Source organism: Ursus maritimus, unplaced genomic scaffold (assembly GCF_017311325.1).
Source record: "Ursus maritimus isolate PB19 unplaced genomic scaffold, ASM1731132v1 scaffold_22, whole genome shotgun sequence".
Lineage (NCBI taxonomy): Eukaryota > Metazoa > Chordata > Mammalia > Carnivora > Ursidae > Ursus > Ursus maritimus.
In genome coordinates, this window is record NW_024424675.1 from 147,009 (window position 1) to 165,344 (window position 18,336).

At 55.0% G+C, this 18,336-nt stretch overlaps 1 protein-coding gene across 2 annotated transcripts; it reads right to left on the bottom strand.

The window, feature by feature from the left end:
* Positions 1-1,523: 1,523 nt before the first annotated feature.
* On the bottom strand, positions 1,524-11,123 carry CST7 (cystatin F). Of its 2 annotated transcripts, XM_040637885.1 has the most exons (4): positions 10,922-11,095; positions 4,316-4,488; positions 2,558-2,674; positions 1,524-2,016 (listed from the first exon to the last, which is right to left on the bottom strand). In XM_040637885.1, exons 1-4 carry the CDS (start codon positions 10,989-10,991, stop codon positions 1,939-1,941), a joined length of 438 nt encoding a protein of 145 aa, XP_040493819.1. In that variant the 5' UTR covers positions 10,992-11,095; the 3' UTR covers positions 1,524-1,938. The 2 variants fall into 2 exon arrangements, with proteins under 2 accessions (XP_040493819.1, XP_040493818.1); XM_040637884.1 differs by lacking the exons at positions 1,524-2,016; positions 2,558-2,674 and adding an exon at positions 3,675-4,228 and having other exon boundaries at positions 10,922-11,123.
* Between the last annotated feature and the right edge of the window lie 7,213 nt (positions 11,124-18,336).

Consider the following 18,336-nt stretch of genomic DNA (forward strand, 5'->3'; position numbering starts at 1 on the left):
GCAAATGCAGCTCAGCTCCGAGCAGAAGTACTCTGAGGCTACTCTACCCCACACCTGTGTCTGCATTCTCATTTCTCCTTTCCCATCATGAGGCCAGGTGAGGCCAGGCGGGCCCAGAGGCCTGGACGCCTAAGTAATAACTTTCAGGAGGGGCCTGGCCTTCCTGTGCTTTGAGCTGCATTTAAATGTTACTGAGGACCAACTGGGAGTTCCCAGCGGTTCCTATCTCCATTTGCTGCATCATCCTGCCCCTTAGCTGTGTCCCGAGGCCCATCGGACTCTGAAGCTCTAACTACTGGTGTTCCTGCCACCTTGTTTATGTATGTATGGGTCAACAGCGCTGGGAACTCATTTATCTTAATGAAAGGATGGCCTTCAGAATCATCAAATAAATTAAATGTCTTGTGGCATAGTTGCCACCACCGTCCCTGAATTAAATGACCAGAAGGAGGCAAGCCAGCAAAAATGAATGAGGATTTGGAAATTAAAGCTCTCTCCTCACTGAAGGAAGCCAGAGGGTAATTCATTTTGGTTGTACGTACTGATCAAGTTTACAACTGCATACTAAATTGGTGTACATATTTAATGCAGATTTTGTTTCTTATGAATTATCAAGTCCATATTTTTTAAAAATTGATTTATTTTAGAGAGAGAGAAAGAGCAGGGGAGGAGGGGCAGAGGCAGAGGGAGAGGGAGAGATCAATCTCAAGGAGACTCCCTGCTGAGCACAGAGCTCTACCTGGGGCTCCATCTCAGGACCTGAGCTCATGACCCTAACGGAAATCAAGAGTCCGAGGCTTAACTGACTGAGCCACCTAGGAGCCCCAAGTCCATGTATTTTTTTAAAGGCAACAGTGTATTTTGTACTAATCTATAATTTGAAGAGGCCTGAAGAGGACGAAGTCCAAAGTGAGAGGCTCTGCATTCCAACCCAGGCCTACTGGAGCAGGGTGGCCAGGGGCCTGTGTTCTCTGAGTGAAGCCCATCTCTGTCTGCAAGCTCCTGGGCATGTCCGTGGCCCAGCCCTGCACTGCTTCCAATGCCAGCTCAAGCCCTGTCTTTGACAAGGACACCAGCACCTCCCAGCCCACAGCAATCCCCTCCTATCCCATCCTCTCTGGCACAGTGTGTCTATCCCTAACCTGGGCTCCCCTCTCCTGAGAGGCGGTGGGGGGTGGTCCCAGCACTCTGCCTTACCTCACCTGCCCAGGTACAGCGGTGCACATGCTGAGCCTCAGAGGCAGTGGAGAGAACTTGGGTGTATGACTCCTAGTCAGCGGGAGGGTGCTGCCTGCCCCACCAGTTCACGATGTGGACGCAGGCTGGCCTGTTTCTGGCTGCTCTGGTCTTCAGTATATTGTAGCTAGCAGTGAAAGGCTGGAAAAGCCTCCAAGGGGCTTTATGAAGTCACTTAGACTCATCAGACCACTCAGTGAGGGGGACCCCGCACGATGCTCACCTCACCTTCCTGACTGTTCCTTTAACAGGTAAAGCAACAGGTGTTGCTTTGAGATGGTCAGTTCTTTATATTTATTCATTGTTTTATTCATGCACAAAAGGTCAAGATGTACAATGGCTGACTTGTCCCCCTGCCCGGTGCTGTAACCATTACTCATTCAAAGGGGTGGATCTCTGGGCTTTCATTGCTGAATGTGGGACCATCAGGTCATCAGGTGGGAGGAGACGGGAGGGGGCTCGCTCAGGGGTCCAGAGCCTGAATAATTACCATCAGAGCATCAGTAGAATTACTTAGGTTTAGAAGAAGAAAATGCGAAATGTCATTCTTCCAGCCCAGCTACTCTGCGATGAGCCCCCAGGCACTTGCATTTCTGCTCACTGGTGAGCGACTACGGAGGTCTGGGGGCCTGTGACAGCCAGGGCGGGGCTGTGACCGAGCACAGCAAAGAGCGCGAGTGCAGTGCTGCTGAGAGGCAGAAGTCAGTGACAGTGGAGAACGGGCACCTCGAACCTCTGGAGCCAGGGGATGACCCAAACTTCCGAGTAGCAGCTGAGAGTCTGAAATGAAGAAGGGCGCACTGAGACCCCTGGCCCGCCGCAGAGGCTGCTCTCCCAACACGCTCCGCAGCGGTTAGGTTCCCTGCGCTGCTGCTGTGGGCTGTGCGTGCGCGCATCTTCCTAATGTGTTCTCCCCCTGCCCCAAGTTTTTATTTTGAAAAGTTTCACATCTACAGAGAAGTTGAGAGATTCAAGAATATATACTTTTCACTTTCTTTTGCAAATTATAGATTTTCTCACATTTGCTCTCTCCTGCATGTGTCTGTGTATATATGATTTCTGAATTGTTTGAAAGCTCCTGCCCCAAGCCCAGGGTGTTTATTTCCTGGAGCTGTACCCCTCGGGGCGGGTGGTGTGAGGTCTCTTGGGAGCCCTCCCTCTGTGTTTCCCCGGGTCTGTGGGTGCTGCATGGATGTTGGGAGTGAGATCTGGGACCTTGCAGGCAGAGAGGTGATGAAGGGGATGTTTCCCAAAGCCCCAGGGAGTGGGTGAGGGCTGGGACGGCAGTGAGTGGGTGTGAGGTGAGACCCCTTCGTTTTACCCTTTTTAAAGTACGGTTGGTCTGGAAGTCACAGTTGTCTAGAATAGGGTGCTGGGTCTTCTTGCAAGAAGTTCTGCCAATCTTCATGTCTAGCATGTACCTCAGGCCCTTCACGATCTAAGGGGAAAAAGGGCCAGTTCGGTGTTACTTAGTCCAGGACAGAAGGCTGGCTGCTCCTCCACCAGCAGGGGGAGGCATGGAGACGGGAAAGATGCATGGATATGCGCCCTGAAAGCGGCTGAGGGTGTGGAGGCCTGTCTGGGACTCACCAGAGAACTCTGGGAGGGAATCTACCGCTTGGACCCAAGCCCCTCCTTTCCCTTCCCTTCTTATCCACTCATGTCGTTCCTGCTCACGGTGCCAGTTCTCCGTCCCCAGGTGAGACTTGGGCTCTCTGTCTGTGCTAGGACATTTCCTCCCTGCCCAGAACTCTCCATCAGGGGGATGGCCCCTGCGCCTCACCTCCATGCCCGGTACCCACCCGCAGCCTGTGCTGACCTGCCCTGAGTGCCAACGGTGGTTGCTTGTTTTTCCCGGTTTCAGAATAGACCTTTTCCACTCGCATGTGGCAGCACCCTGGCTCATTCTCACCTGTGGTCTCTCAGTAAGGCCTCAGCCCTGCCAAGTACCAGGTGAAATCAAGTCGTCCCCCACGTCCCTGAGAGATAACTTCCCAGCTGCCCCATCCCACAGGCCCTTGAGCACTGGCAGGAACACCAGGAATTTGTCCTGCTCTGCAGGAGGTGAAAGCCTGGCTCTGGAAGATCTCGCAGCCCTTGGGGCTGAGTCCCTGGAGAGATGACACTTCGGCTATTTCCATGGGAAGTAGGCTTTTAAAGCCCACCCCACACCAGCTTGCCTTTCTGCCACATGCTTGCTTTTTTTTTTTTTTTAAGATTTTTATTTATTTATTTATTCGACAGAGATAGAGACAGCCAGCGAGAGAGGGAACACAAGCAGGGGGAGTGGGAGAGGAAGAAGCAGGCTCATAGCAGAGGAGCCCGATGTGGGGCTCGATCCCATAACGCCGGGATCACGCCCTGAGCCGAAGGCAGACGCTTAACCGCTGTGCCACCCAGGCGCCCCTGCCACATGCTTTCTAATCATAAAAATATGCTGATTTAACAAAGGTTGCTATTTTTGAATAAGGATTATAAGAATTTCCAATAATCCTGTTACACAGGGGTAACCATTAGCAGTGTGCGTCAAAGCTGTTAGCGTTAGAGTGGGACCCCCTCACCATCTCCCCCTGGGATTTGTGTGTGGGGAAGGGGTGGTGGTTTGGGCAAAGCTCTCTGAGCGACATGACCCAGATGGAGAATGGCAAGAGGGCCTTTGGAGCTGCGGTGTAGGCGAGGGGGCGAGGTGCGGCGAGGCGGGGCGAGGTGCGGCGAGGCAGGGCGGGGGCTCTGACGGACGGTGCCAGTGGCTCCTGCCAGCTCGCTTTCTGCTTCTCCCCACTGGCACCCTTCATCGTGCCCAGCTGCAGTGGCCTGTTGCACCCCTGCCCTCCTGGGCTCCGCTCCAGATGTGCCGTGGGCCACGGCCTGATGGCTCCACCCAGGAGGAGCCTGCTTTCACAAGAGGTGGCTCAGGGCCTTCTTGCTGTGCCCTGGGTGCCCCTGGGCTGTCTGTGGCTGCTGCGTCAGCCTCCTGGCCTGGGTCTGGGTTCTAGAGGGACGGGCACAAGGCAGGTCTGCCCCTGAGAAGGCAGGAGCCACTGCAGCCCGGCCTCTTAGGGGTGTCCCTGACCCTCACCTGGACCAGGGCTCTGCTGATGTGGGACTCCTTGAACAAGAAGATGTCATTCGTACAGTTGTTGAACCTTTCAACGCTGTGTCTGGCTGCTTGGAGGACTTCTGGATCGTGGGGGTTTATCGTTTTGGGAAATCCTGGCTTCACGTCTGGGCTAAGGGTCTGGGAACAAATATCTGAAACAGAGAAGCACAGAAGCAGACAAGAACATTGCTGTGAGCAGGGTCCTTGGGCCCCGTGTGCCACCCCACACCCCACGGTGCGTCTGCTGTGCACCCCACGGCTGCTCCCTCCTCATGGCTGAGGACCAGGCGCGGTGGGGTGGTACCGTGAGGAACGGAAGTAGTCCCGCCCGCTGTACTCGCGCACACAGTCGTTTTTGGAACCCAGGGTCGTTTCTAACACGTGTTAAAGAAAACCCGAATGTGTCTTCAGGTGGCGGAGCCTCGGGATAGGACGCAGCCCCAGGGGTTAGAAGAAGGTGTGCCAGTCGGCCTTTGAGGCCACCACCATCTCAGTTTGTCCCCAAAAAGTGGACCAGGAGAAGTGCCCATAGGCCCGTCCTGACTTCTCACTTGTGAGGGCGCTGCGGCTGTCCTCTCCCTCAGTGATTGTCAGAATCCACCCAGCTTCCAGGCTCTGGGTGGGCCCATCCGGGGGTGCCAGCTCCGGGCAGCAGCGCAGCCCCCGTTGTCCCTCACGTGCCACCTCCTGCCATGCGGTTCTGGGTACGAGTCCGAGGACGGGCTCCGGCCTGGGCGACCTTATCCCACACAGCGCCATCGCAGGCTGGCATGTAGGGGAGGGAGAGTTGGTTGGCTTTCTTTCATCCTCCCATGCTCGGCCTATTCAAGGAGGCCCACATTTGGCTAAAAGATGGGGTAGGCCACACGAGGGGCTTCTTCCCCAGCACTTAGGCCCCCAGTGTCTGACAGAACCAGGGACCTCCATACCCCTTCTGTCCCGTCCACATCCTCTGCTCCCAGGCCCCACAGAAGCAGAGCCCGGCCACACCCCGAGGACCCTCGCTGGAGAACGACCTGACTTCATTCCTTCGTCCAGCCCACTCGCCCTTCTGGAGCCCTCCTCATCCTGCAGGCTCTGGAGGTACAGAAGCTTCTGTTCACCGGCGCGCACGTTCGTAAATAAGCAGGCAAGGCAGACATCAGAGCGGCAGGCGGAGCAGGCAGGAGTCGTGTGCGGGTCTGCGCACGGGGGCTGCAGGGGCAGGCGGTGCCGTCTGCACAAATCTGCACAGAGGGGCCGAGAGCAAGCTGGGCGCCAGGAGGGCGGACGTGTCTGAGGGCTCAGGGCCCCAGTGTGGCTGAAGCAAGGAGGGCATGTAGGGAAGGGCTGGGAGGCAAGGCCGGGCCCGGCACGGGTGTGGGCTCATTTGGGTTACAAACTTCGGATTTTATTATAGAGAAAACAGGGATATAAAGGTTCCGTATGTTGCCATATGGAATGATGGCCTTTTCTGGCTGGTGGCTCATGGTGAATTTGGGGTTCTGTCAAATTCTACAGCGGACAACTGATGTCTAAAAATAACAGAAAGTTGGGACGTCTGGGCAGCTCAGTCAGTTAGGCGTCTGACTTCAGCTCAGCTCATGATCTCAGGGTCCTGGGATCGAGTCCCGCATTGGGCTCCCCACTTAGTGGGGAGCCTGCTTCTCTCTCTCCCTCTGCCCCTCCCCACTTGTGCTCTCTCTGTCTCTCTCTCTCTCAAATAAATAAAATCTTAAAAAAAAAGTTTTGGGGGAAAAATCTAAATAAACTGGGAGGAGGGAGAAGGGGAAGAGGGTTTTTAGATTTGTAAACAGCTTCTCTTTAGGAAGATGTTCTCCCAGATTTTCCTGAAAGGTTAGCATGCCAGAATGATTCCGAGCTGAGCTGTTTTAGTTCATGAACTGTATTAAACAGAGTATGCAGTTCAGCTCCTCCATGGCACGGCCCCGTTTCAGGGGCTCAGCAGCCACACGTGGTTGTGGCGGTGGGTGCAGACAGAGACACCGTGTCTTTGCAGAGGACCCCACAGAACTGCACTGCCCTGAGCCCTCCCTCTGCTTCCCTCTGCGTGGCCTCAGGGAGCACCAGCAGCGCAGGCGTCTGTGTTCAGTCTGGGGAGGCTGAGTTTAGCCCGAGGCAGAGGTGCCGAGGCGGCAGGAAGTGGAGACTTGGGGTGTGTGGGTAGCGGCAGTGCTAACCAAGCTTCCGGGCTGAGCGTATGTACGATGGAAAGATCGGTGCTGACCTGTGCCCACCCCACCCCACCCATCCCCTCCTGAGAGACAAACTCCAGCTCAGACCCAAGACACCCCCGTGTATTTGGGTGGTAGAGATAATGGCGACCAGGCATGCAGGCTTTGGGGGAGTCAAGATACCATTTGGTTCCCGGGTGAAGAAATCACAACTTTAGGGGAGGAAGCTGGCAGCATGAGTTCAGCAGAGCATGGGAGCTTTAACAGAAGCTGCACTGGGATGTCCCTCTGGGGACAAGGAGTCCCCCATGCATGGGGACGGACAGAAGGGGGCTGAGAGAAATACCCACTACCTTGTGTGGGGGGTCAGATTAGATAGGGCCAGTGGGCTGGCTAGGCTGGGGAAGGGCCTAGCAGGATGGCGTTTTGTGTGGAGTGCACCTGCTATGGCCTCTTGTCTATGTGAGACCCCTGCCAAGTTCGAGAACCAGGACGGGGTTGGGGGGGCATCTGGCCAGGTGGTCTCCCCTCCCTGGTGTGTGGTGCAGCGTAAGGAGCACTGAGAGTGGGCAGAGAAGGCATGAGTCTGTGTGTGTTCTGTGACCCTGGGTGGGGCGGCATCCTGCAGTCTGGGGAGGGCCAGCACTGCCTGACCAAGCAGGGCTCCACCTGGCAAATGGGTCTCCCCCAGCTGGTTCCTTGGGCCCAAAACTGAAATGTCAAGACTAAGCTCATGATTCCTCGGCAAGGCTCCCGAACCTTTAGCAGCCCCACGGACTTGGCCCTCTGTCCCCGATGAAGACAGCTTACCGCTGTACCTTTCCCAACACGGGGTTACGGCCATCTGCCGGTCCGAGCTTCCCTCAGAGCTCTGTCCCTGACCAGCACTGGGACTGTCCTTTGCAAGAATCCAGCTGTCCTAGGACAGTCTTTGCTGAAAGTCTCCAAAGAAGGAAACAAGGAAAGCTGCTTGTGTTCCTTTGAGTGCCAGCAGCTGTGCTGGTCGGGCTGGGTCAGACCGTGGAACCCACATTTCCCCAAGCTGCCCACGTGGCTGTGACTCAGGTGGTGGTGGTGGGGGGCCTCCGGGGCTCTGTGCAGAGACACCCTCACAGGAGGAGGGGGGCCGGGCCGAGGGCTGCTCGTGAGCCACATGAAGTTGAGTGTGATTCGTAGTTGAAACCAAAAACCATTTGGGCAACAACTGCAAGCTTGCTTTCTGCTTCTCACTGTAGTCTAGAGGGCAGAGGAGGGGCAGGGGGCCGGACCTCCAGTGTACTCCTGCCGTCGCAGGTGAGAGGGTCCCCCCTTCCCCACTGTGGAGCCATATGGCTTCTATTTTTTGATTTGTATAAATTACATTTATTGCTTTTTCTGATTATAAGCCTACCTATTTCGGGTAGGAAATTTGAAAAATACAGAAAAGTATAACAAAAAAATTAGTTATCACTCTTAGTATCTCAAATTAGAAATCGCTCTTAGTAACCAGTGTTAATGGTTTTCTAAATAAAATATATTAAATGTAATTTTGCTTGAATTGAACAGGATTAAAAATGAAGTGAAAGAGGGGCACCGGCGTGGCTTAGTCGGTTAAGCATCTGACTCTTAGCTTCAGCTCAGATCATGATCTCAGTGGTCATGAGATCGAGGCCCGAGTTGGGCTCCGTGCTGAGGGGGGATTCTGCTTGAGATTCTCTCCCTCTCCCTCAGTAACCCCCNAAAAAAAAAAAAAAAAAAAAAGAAGAAGTGAAAGTAGGTGAGGCTGAACCTCAGACGCGTGTCCTTTTGAAACACATGATGTTAGTTCCTAAGCGATTTCGGTAATGTCCGAAAAGTTTAGGGAAAATACTGGTTGGTTTATTTTTATCTAACTGTATGTTTTCCTAAAAGGTAGGCTTCTAGTCAGTAAAGCTTCATCAGTGCAATTGTCTAAACAAACAATAAAAGCTCCATTTTTAATTAAAAAAAAAGGTTGAAAGTCAAATCTATTTTTAGGATTCTTCAAGAGAAATCAACAGGGAAAGGCTTCTCATGGAGAATAAACATCCCAAAAAGGAGCTCTCCTTCAGGGAAGAACGGGAGCGACCATGCGAGTGCTGAGCAGATGGTGATAGCGCAGGCTGGGTGGCCCAGGGCCCTGGCCAGGGGGTCAGTCCCTTCCCCACTCAGAGGGGCCTGGGCTGTCCTCAGGGACAGAGGATCTGCGGTGTATGCTGCGCAGCCAGGGTCCTGGGAGCAGGAGAGTTAGAGCTGTTCCTTTTTGTCACCACTCTGCAGGCAGCGTGTGGATCCCCATTCTGCAGGGGAGAGACTGAGGCCCGAGAGGAGCACAGGGTGGGTTTAAACCAGGTCCAACTAATCCTAAAGCCCTGTAATGAGAAGATGTGCCACTGCAAGCTTGGCTGGGGGCAGGGGAGGGGAGCAGAGTGTGACATGGCAGCCCCGTGGAGCTTCCCAGGAGAGATAACAGGTTGAGAAAGAAGGACTTTCGGGTTTCAACGGCACATAAAAGGGCTGAGGACACTGATGTGGCAATTTCCTAAGTCCTGAAGGGCTTAGGGAGGAAAGATGCCATGGGGCTCTGCATTTAGGTCAGTGCAGTGTAGTGTCTGGGCATGGGGAGGTCATATGTCTAGTGGGCACCAGTAGCAGGGGCCCTGTCGCCCCCCCTCCCCCACAGGAAGGCACTGGACTTCGTTCTCAGAGGAGGGAAAGGAAAGGCTGTGGGAGCCATGGGGGCAGAGTCGGGGCTGGGCTAAGTTCCCGTCTCTGTTCAGCCACCAGACAGAGGGGCCGCCAAGCCCCTCTTTCTGAGGCCCTTGCTGGGGCCCTCATCTGTCAAATGAAGGAAGCACCAGAAGAAATTGCTTTGGAGGGGCAGGGGCTGGGTGGGAGGGAAGGCTACCGGCATGGGGCATGGCAGAGAGTCGGAGCAGGGATGTGGGCAGGTGGCTGCCAAGTACCCCAGGCCCAATGAGAAAGCTTTCCATGGGCCGCCACAGTCAGGCCTCTGCAAGGCCCAAGGGTGCTGGAGTTCTTTACCCATCTCCCAGATGATGACCCTGAGGCTTAGGGAGGTGCAGGTTCCACAGCCAGTAGGCTTGGGGAGTCTGTGGTACCCCAGGGCTCTCTGCGTGTGAGTGTGGGCTCTGGACTTCCCAGCGGGCGCTCAGTGGCAGAGAGGAGGTCTGACAGGGGAGGGCTGCTTCTCTGAGGGGGCAGGGGGCTCTGATGTGGGCATGGACCGGAGGGTTTGGTCCAGCCGTAAGCGGCAGCAGAGGGACGCAGCCCTGCCTGTGAGTGGACACTAACGGCCGTCCAGTGCCGCCTGTCTCTGAATTCCCCACGCAGTCCTGTTCCCGTCCCTGCTCTGTCCCGTGAGGAAAGGGAGGCAAGAGGAAGGAAGTTGGCCAGAGTTGATGGTGAGAGTCAATTATTAGATCCCAGTACAGCTATGACGGCAGGTTCCACATCTGTCCAGGAGACCCTTCACTGAGGTTGTGAGGAGTGTGCTTCCCTGTTCTGAACACCCAGCTTCTTCCCCTGACTTGTCCTCCTGGGGTGGGTACTAAGTGGGGGGCACAGGAAGACAGCGGTACCCTGCGAAAAGTCCTCTACTAGGCTGGGAAAGGGTGTCCTCATTATGAGAGCTAAGAATGAGGGTTGGGGAGAGTGAGGAGGAAGGGTGTCCTATCCCTGTGGTCCCCACAGGTAGCACCACCCCAGACAGTCCAGGGCCCAGAAGAAAGTGTCACCATGAGGGCATGTGACTCTTCCATCAGCCATGGCCTGGGATTCCAGTGCTGGGAAGGCATCGCCTGCTCCTCTGTGCTCTAGTGATGACAGGTGCTCACTGGCTGTGTAACCTGGGCAAGTAACCCAGTCTCCTTGTGCCTCAGTTTCTAGAGCAGAGGGGCAGCCCCCTCCCTCCCCTTCTCCCCCAGTGCTGGCCTGGCAGGAAGCGTCTGATCCTTAGGCTCCCCGGAGTCAAGTCACAGGACCGCAGCCACAGGCAGGAAGGGCAGACGTCAGATAGAAACTGCTTCACCACCACGGGGCATCCCGGAGCTTGGTCCCCGTGGAGGGGCCACAGGGGAGCCTCCCTTGGGCGGACGATTCTAAGTCCCCAAGCAGGCCGCGGGAGGGACCGACGACAGAGGACGGTTCTCTCGCCCCCCAGGCAGGCCCCAGACCCCCACCCCTGAACTCCGCAAAGGCAGCTGCAGCCGGGACGGGAGCCGCCTGCCCCTGGCGCCGCGCGGTCCCCTGGGGCACGCAAGCCAGCAATGTGACTTGGGGACCCGGGCGGGAAGCTCAGCGCTCGCCCGCCGCCGTCGGGCAATCTCGGGACCTCGTCTCCGGAGTCGCGGAGCCCAGGCATCAAGCGGCCCAGGGAAGGCCCTGCTCTTACCTCGCGAAGGGCCCCCGGTGGCGCTCAAGACGAGGCAGCAGAAGGCGAGGAGCACCCCGGCCGGCCGCATGGCTGCCGGCGCGGAGGGCAGCACGCGCTGGGAGAGCTGGGGCCCGGGCCGAGGGCCCTGTTCAGGAGCCCAGACGGGCCCCGCCCCGCAAACCGCCGCCGGCCGGGGTGGGCGCTGCCTGCCTGGGGTGGGGCGGCGGGAGTGGGGGGCGGTGATGGTTTCTTGCTGAATCATTTTGACCAGAAGCTCCTCACCTGCATATGTATGGGCTACAAAGTCAACCGCTTCCTTTACACAAGTTTCCAAACAGCGATTATTTGCAAGGGGAGGAGGAAAAGAAATGAGAGCTGTGAACAAAACCCCTGCGATGTTCTACCCTCGAAATATACATGGAAGAGGCATTGCACTAAAAAATTAGCGGGAGAGGGGGGCCGCGCCTATGTGGCTCAATCGGTTAACAGTCTGCCTTTGGCTCAGGTCATGATCTCCTGGGCCTGGGATGAGCCTGCTTCTCCCTCTCCCCCAGCTCCTCACCCTGCTTGTGCTGTCTCTCTCTCAAATACATACATACATACATACATACATACATACATACATAAAATCTTTAAAAAAACTCAGCGGGGATTTTTCAGAAGCAGAATCATCTGGGTTTCCTTCACCAAAGGGCACGCTTCTCCCGCCCGTGATTCCAGGGTTGTGACCCCCAGCAGGAGACTGTCTCTGCTGGTGTGAGTGGGCAGCTCCCCTTAGGAAGTGGACAGGAAAATGGGGTGCAGACCGCAATTTCACAGAATGGACATCGCCAGGAAACATGCTCCCTCTGGGTGATTTCTGCACCTGGAAATCGGCAGGCAGCAGTGTTTGCTGGCTAAGTGATCAACTTCTCAGCTTTGGCTCCACACTGGCAAAAGTGAAGGAAGAAGTGAAGTTTTCCAGAACAGAAGGAGACCCAGAGGTTTCCCTTTGCATGCCCAACCCAGCCGTTAGAGTGCGGTCTCTGGAGCACATGTCTTGAATTTGCCTGAATTCGGGTCTGCCTTTTAACACTTGGGGGACCTTGAGTGAGGGACTGCCTCTCCGTGCCTCAGTTTCTCCGATGGTTGTGGCGAGGGTTTGGGGACTTCCTTAGTTTGAATGCTCAGGGCTGGGATAGAGCACATTGTATGGTCTTAGCTGCAGGGGCACCCCCCAGACTTCGGGACTACCCTGGCAGAAGGAAGGAGATGCCTGAGCCTTCCCCAGATGGGTCCTGCTGGGGCACAGTGGCTTTCAGGTAGGGAGATCTGGGTTTGTGACTCGGGCAAGCCATGTAGACTCTTGGGACCTCCTAGGTTCCTGGCTACTCAGAGATTTGTCGTGAGACCTGTGATTAGCAAAGCATGTTTGGTACAGTGTGTAGTGGGTAGCTGGTGGCATTCAATAAATCGTGGCTGCTGTACACGCCCCCACGTTCTCCTGGGCGTGTTGGTCCCGGACACTCACCCTCTGGCTGTCAGTGGCCACGACACAAGGGCCCCAAGGAGGCGTCTCCGCACCAGGCTCTGTGCCCTGACCACATGTGCCACGTTCGGTGTTCATCCCCAGCAGGGGGTTGGGCTAGAGGAGGGGCCGGGTGTAAGGCACTGGTGTCTTTGCTCAACCCAAGTGGCAGGTTGCCACAACTGCTAATTGTTAGTGTTGTGGGTTATTCTCCCTTTCAGAAGCACTGGGGGAGGCTCAGAGCGGTTTTGAGACTTGCCCCTTTACTGCGTCTTCTCTGTGCCCCAGCCCTGTCGTCTGTGATTGTGGGTGATGGTCACCAGCCTGGTGCCTCAGGGCAAGGCACAAGGGGGCCCTGTAAAATCACAGAGGCCACGGCAGGAAGAGGCTGTCTTACAGCAGCCTTGTTTCAGGCTTCTCTGGGGGAAAAGTGTGCGTGTGCATGTGTGCATGTGTATAAATGTGTATGTCTGTGTCTGTTTGTTCACTGTGGGTATGTGTGTGCATCCACGAGCCTGTCTTTCAGTTTTTGCATATGTTGGAGTATGAACGCGCATAAGTGTGTTGTTCTGATTGTGCACAAAAGGAGAGTATGTATGTGCTTACGTAAATTTAGCATAAGTCTATTTGAGTGTGTGCTTGTGTGTATATGTTGTGATGGTTAATTTTATGTGTCAACTTGACTGGTCACAGATATTGGCCCAGATATTTGGTTAAACATTATTTCTGCGTTTGCCTGCGAGGGTGTTTCTGGGTGTGATTAGCTTTTGTTTTTTTGTGTTGTTTTTATTTTTTTTTAATTAAAAATTTTTAATTCTAATTCCAGTATAATTAACATATAAATTGATCTTTTGAATTTGAAAATACTACAGCGTGATAGGATGATCTGTCTGGACCCAGCCCAAGTTCTAGTTGAGTTAGTGAGGTGGGGGAGAATATTCAACACAAAGCAGACATACAGGAAACCTTCCCAAGATAGGCAATGAGCCAAACCTTCTTAGCCTTTGATCCCAAGGGTGGCGTGGCAGTGTTTCTGGAAGGTTCTATTGCACACTATGGCTAGAATATGTCTTTTACTTGTTCATGAACTAACTAAGCAGAGTGTAAATGCTTGAAACCCACTGAGGTGGAGGTGGTGATAGGGATGAGGAGGACACAGTACCAGGGCGCTTGGAGGAGGAGAAGCCGTTTCTGTTTGGGGTTCGGGGAGGGCCCCAAAGATTCACGCATGCTGTCCAGGCAAACAAGGAACGGAGGGCGTTCCTGCAGGAGGAAAGAGCACGTGCAGAGCCTGGAGCCGGAACAGCTGGGCAGGTTGTACGCTTTCCAGCAGAGAAGTCTGTCGGGGTTTGGAGACAGAGCTGTGTTGCAGCTGGGTAGACTGAGGGGCGGGTGGGGTTCATCGCACCTGCAGCATGCACCGCATGCAGGCATGGCTCACAAACGCTCTGAGGCTGCTGTGCCGCCCCATATCTTGAGAACAGCATACTGCCGTTTGGAAAGGTCGGGTGGCCAGGGAGGGGCTGGACTTGACCCCGGGCCACAGCTCTGGGCTCTCTTCCTGGGCCACAATTGGGGGGTGGTTAGTAGGATCAGAGGGAGGTGGGTGGGATTTGTGTCTCTGGGTGACAGCCTGCTGTGTGGGTGGCAGCCAGACCCCTCAGCTGTCCCCTTTGGGAGCCAGGGTGTCTAGGTTGATGGTCCCCCAGGAGCCTTTGCTGAGTGTCCAGGAGGTGCAGAGTTGGGGCTCCCCAGGCCTCACTGGGCAGGCAGCCCTGGCATCTCCTGACTGCCCCCACTGGGCCATGCCTCCTGAGGTCCACGGAGCCAGCCTCATGAGGCAGTTTCCCTCCACGGGCTCTGTGGGAGGCTGGGGCTGTGGTACAGGCAGCCCCTCTCCTCCACCTCCACAGCATTGCCTAGGACCCGCCTCAGTGTCCTTTCCCAGGACAGCCTTGTGGTGTCCCTACTGGTCACCCTGCTTCCAGCCTCACCTGTCCCCTCAGCTCCCTTCACAGTCAGCTGCACCTCGCCAAACTCCACTGTGATGCCATCTCTGCCTGCTCTCAGATTGTCAGTGGCTCCCCACCTGCACCCACCCGGCACCAGCCCAAGGTCTGGACTTCAGGAGTTTCTCTCATCTGGTCCATTTTCACCCCCGTGCCCTGTTCCGGCACCCGTGAGCCCGGCTCTCTCACTCGTTCCTGCGGCACCTTTGTCTGCTCTCTGAAGGGCAGACAGAGGCCCTCTTCTCCGTAAAGTTGTCTGTAGCTCCCCAGTGCCTGATTCTCAGACTGGGCTTGGAGGGACTCAGGGGACAGGCTCCCCAGTGCCTCAGCCACCTCGTCCATCAGCACCTCCAAATCCTACCTCTGGATCCTCAAACTGTGCCCTGGTGTGGGGGTACGGGGCAGACACTCCCCTGGCAGGGGAGTCACTGTCTACCCCATGCCCTGCTGGGAATTCAGCCCAGCGCAGGCTCTGTGCACCCACACTGAGAGTTGCCCTGGACTCGGGACATCCCAACCCCTGCAATCCTGAACTTGGGGCTGTGCTCTCCAGGCACATGAGGTGACTTGTGGTCCCTGGGCCCCTGCCCTTTCCTGCCTCTGTCTTTCTTGTCTTGGCCCCCGACCCCGGCTGCCTCGGTTAGAGGACCCCAGAGATCTCTTTGTCTGAAGCTTAACCAGCTTATGAACCAAGAGTCCTGCGAATTTCCACCAGAAACGAGGGTCCCACTGGCCTCAGGCATGGGATGCTCAGCCGTCTAATGGGGGTGAGTGTGCCTTCTAGCTTGGGCATGGCCCACCGTGCACTGAGATGCCTCGAGACCCAAGCCGTGAGGTGCATCGTCGAGGGTCCCTTCAGCTCTGGCTCTGGCAGGGGCGATGGGGCGCTGCTGATTGACTGGGTCCCAGATCTGCCGGGTCATCCGTGTGATGAGAACATGGCCCTCAAGCCTGGCTGTCTGGTTTCCAGCCCCAGCTCCTCCACTCACCACTGTGTGACCTCAGGCAACTCTGTGAGCCTCAACTTCGATTAGCTTTTGAACCAGTGGACTGAGTAAAGCAGATTCCCCTCCACAATGTGGTGGGCCTAGCCCAATCAGTTGAAGGCTTGGGTAGACTAAAAGGCTGAAGAAGAAAGAATTTTCTTTTTTCTTTTTTTTTTTTTAAAGATTTTATTTATTTATATGACAGAGAGACAGCCAGTGAGAGAGGGAACACAGCAGGGGAGAGGGAGAGGAAGAAGCAGGCTCCCAGCCCAGGAGCCTGATGTGGGACTTGATCCTGGAACTCCAGGATCACGCCCTGAGCCAAAGCAGACGCTTAATGACTGCGCTACCCAGGCGCCCCAAGAAAGAATTTTCTATTTGTGTGACTGTCTTCAGCTGGGCCATTAGTCTCCTCCTCCTGCCTTGGGACTCAGATTCCGACTGGAACTTATACCACCAGTTTTCCTGGGTCTGGGTTTTTCAGCCTCCATAATCATACGAGCCAATTCCTTATAATAAATCTCTTTACACACATGGACAGAACCCCTCCCCCCCACACCCTATTGGTTCTGTTTCTCTGGAGAGCCCTGACTGATACATCTGTATACATGTCTGTAGCTACAGGTGTCTGTGTGTGTAAGTGTGTATCGTTTGTATGTCTGTGTCTCTGCTCGTGTGTCTGTATATTCTTATGTGTCTGTGTGTCCGTGTGTGTTTCTGTGAGTCTGGATGACAGGCTTGTATACATATGTGTCTCTGTGTGCATGTGCTTGTGGTGGCCGTGTGTATGTGTGTTACATGCACTATTTCTGTCCCATCCAAGGCCTGCTGGGACTGATGCAGGGGTGATAGGCTCTCTGCTGAGTCCCGTTCATCCAATCATCATCATCCATCCTTCAGCCCCTTGCTCCTGGAAGTGTGGTCCCTGGAACTGGAGTCCCTGGGAACCTGAGGGAAATGCAGATGCTCAGGCCCCACCCCAGACCTTCTGAATCAGATTCTCTGTGAATGCGGCCCAGGAATCTGTTTTCACAAGCTCTCCAGGAGAATTTTTGGCCTCTAAAGTCTGGGAAGCACTGATTGAACCCATTTTGTCCCCCTTCCTCTCTTCTTGTCTAACTGGTGTGCATGACATCCTCTGGCCTCCATATGACACCCACTGCTGGGCTTGGCCGTATCATCCTGCCACAAAGAACACAGCTTTGCCCACCAACTGCTCATAAAGCAGAGCTCATGCATGAGTTCCCTGGGGTGAATGGATGTGGGAGGGACATGGGGCCAGCCAGGGAAGCCTGGCTTGGTGAAGCCTAGGCCGTGTGCTCTTTCTTCTGAGCAGATGTGGCCACGGCCCCAGATCTATCCCTCTGCTGGGTGTGAGGCCGTGGAATCTAGTTTTGCTAGAACTTCTGAGCCAGGACCTCTAAGGCCTACCCTGCACAGCTGGGGAGCCTAGTATCTTTGGCTGGGTGGGCAGGAAGTGCTGTCTGTCTAATTTGAAGAAGTACAGACATTGGTGGGGACCTAGGTTTGGGTCCCTCTCTCCCAGGATCTCCTGGGAGCTCTTCCTTGCCTCTCACTGGGACAGAAAGGGGGAGGTGGAGTTTAGGGTGCATGGCCCCTGGGTGGCCCAGTTTCCCCAACTCTCCGACGTCCCACCTTCCTGCCACATGGGACACAGCTGGCAGCCTCACAGCCAATTCAGACTGCAGAGGGTACATCTTGGCACAGATGGTGTGAACTTCTGGGCAGGCCCTGCTCTCAGGGAGTCTGGCTTGTTACCTCCGCTGTGGCTCTCTTTGCGTTTGCAAGCAAAATCCAATGACATGCCTCTAGCTATTGGATTAGTTATCTACTGCTGAATAAACAAACAGCGACACACTTTACAGCTTGAAACACACATTTGCCGTCTCACAATAATTGTGGGTCAGGATTGAGCACAGCTTAGCCGGGTTCTCTGCTTCAGGACTTCCCCAGGCTATATACAGTGCAGGTGCCAGCTGGGTCCCAGTCTCATTTGAGGGCTCAGCTGGGGAAGGAGCCCCTTTCAAGCTCACGTGCTTTTTGGCCACCCTCAGTTTCCAGCTATGTGGACCTCCCAACCTGGCCGCTGGCCTCCTTAAGGCTAGCAAGGGAGTGAGAATGTCCTAAAAAAAATGTCTTCAGGCTCTCTGAGCCTTGAGAAACTCATGTGCACAAAGGGCACAAGCTGGGCTCTTTGTGGTTTGTGAGGGTCCAATCTTAGCTGGTGTGAAGGGAGCTCCCGAGGCCTGTGACTCACCTGCAGACCAGGGGCAATGCAATGTGCAACTCATAGAATCTGTGGAAGGATGAAGAGACGGTGCCTGCCGGGCACTTACAAGGTTGTAAAAGCCACATCCCTTGAAAAACATGGCAAAGGTTTGTTTGCCCACAGCTGCCAGACCAGTAGCCGAGTGACCTTCTCCCTACACTCTGGGAGGTCAGCTGATCCACAGCTCTGGAGAGCGGGGGTGCCAGGCAGAGACAGGAAAGGTCTGAGAGTGCCTGGGGTTGGTGTGTTGAGTGGATGGAAATAATCAAAAGAGCTTCTGTGTGTTGATCACCTCCTGCATGCACATTAGCAAGTTGGCTCAGTGAATTGCCATCATAAGATGGGCATTGTCTTTAAGATGGGTATCAGCGTCCCCACTACAGATGAGAAGGCTGAGGTTCAGGGAGGGAAAGTCACTTGCCTAAGGTCACACAGCATGCTTATTCTAGTGCTGGGCTTGACACCAGTTCCGAGGCTCAGCCTGAGGTCTGGACTGTGAAAATCAACAAAGGAAACCTCACTAAAATGGGGTGGGGAGGCTGGAAGGGGGAGTCCTACCAGTCAACCCCAATTATAGGAAGAGTTGTCAATTACCCCCAACAGAAGAGTCCTCGGCAGGAAAAAAACCATCAGTTACAGGC

What these genes read in the sequence shown, in the direction of transcription:
- CST7 (XM_040637884.1), bottom strand. Translation starts at nt 10,991, where the DNA reads ATGCGGCCGGCCGGGGTGCTCCTCGCCTTCTGCTGCCTCGTCTTGAGC. An exon ending in CACCGGGGGCCCTTCGCGAG is followed by an intron (nt 4,489 to 10,921) that starts GTAAGAGCAGGG and finishes TCTCTGTTTCAG; the next exon opens with ATATTTGTTCCCAGACCCTT. An exon ending in TCAGCAGAGCCCTGGTCCAG is followed by an intron (nt 4,229 to 4,315) that starts GTGAGGGTCAGG and finishes CCGTCCCTCTAG; the next exon opens with AACCCAGACCCAGGCCAGGA.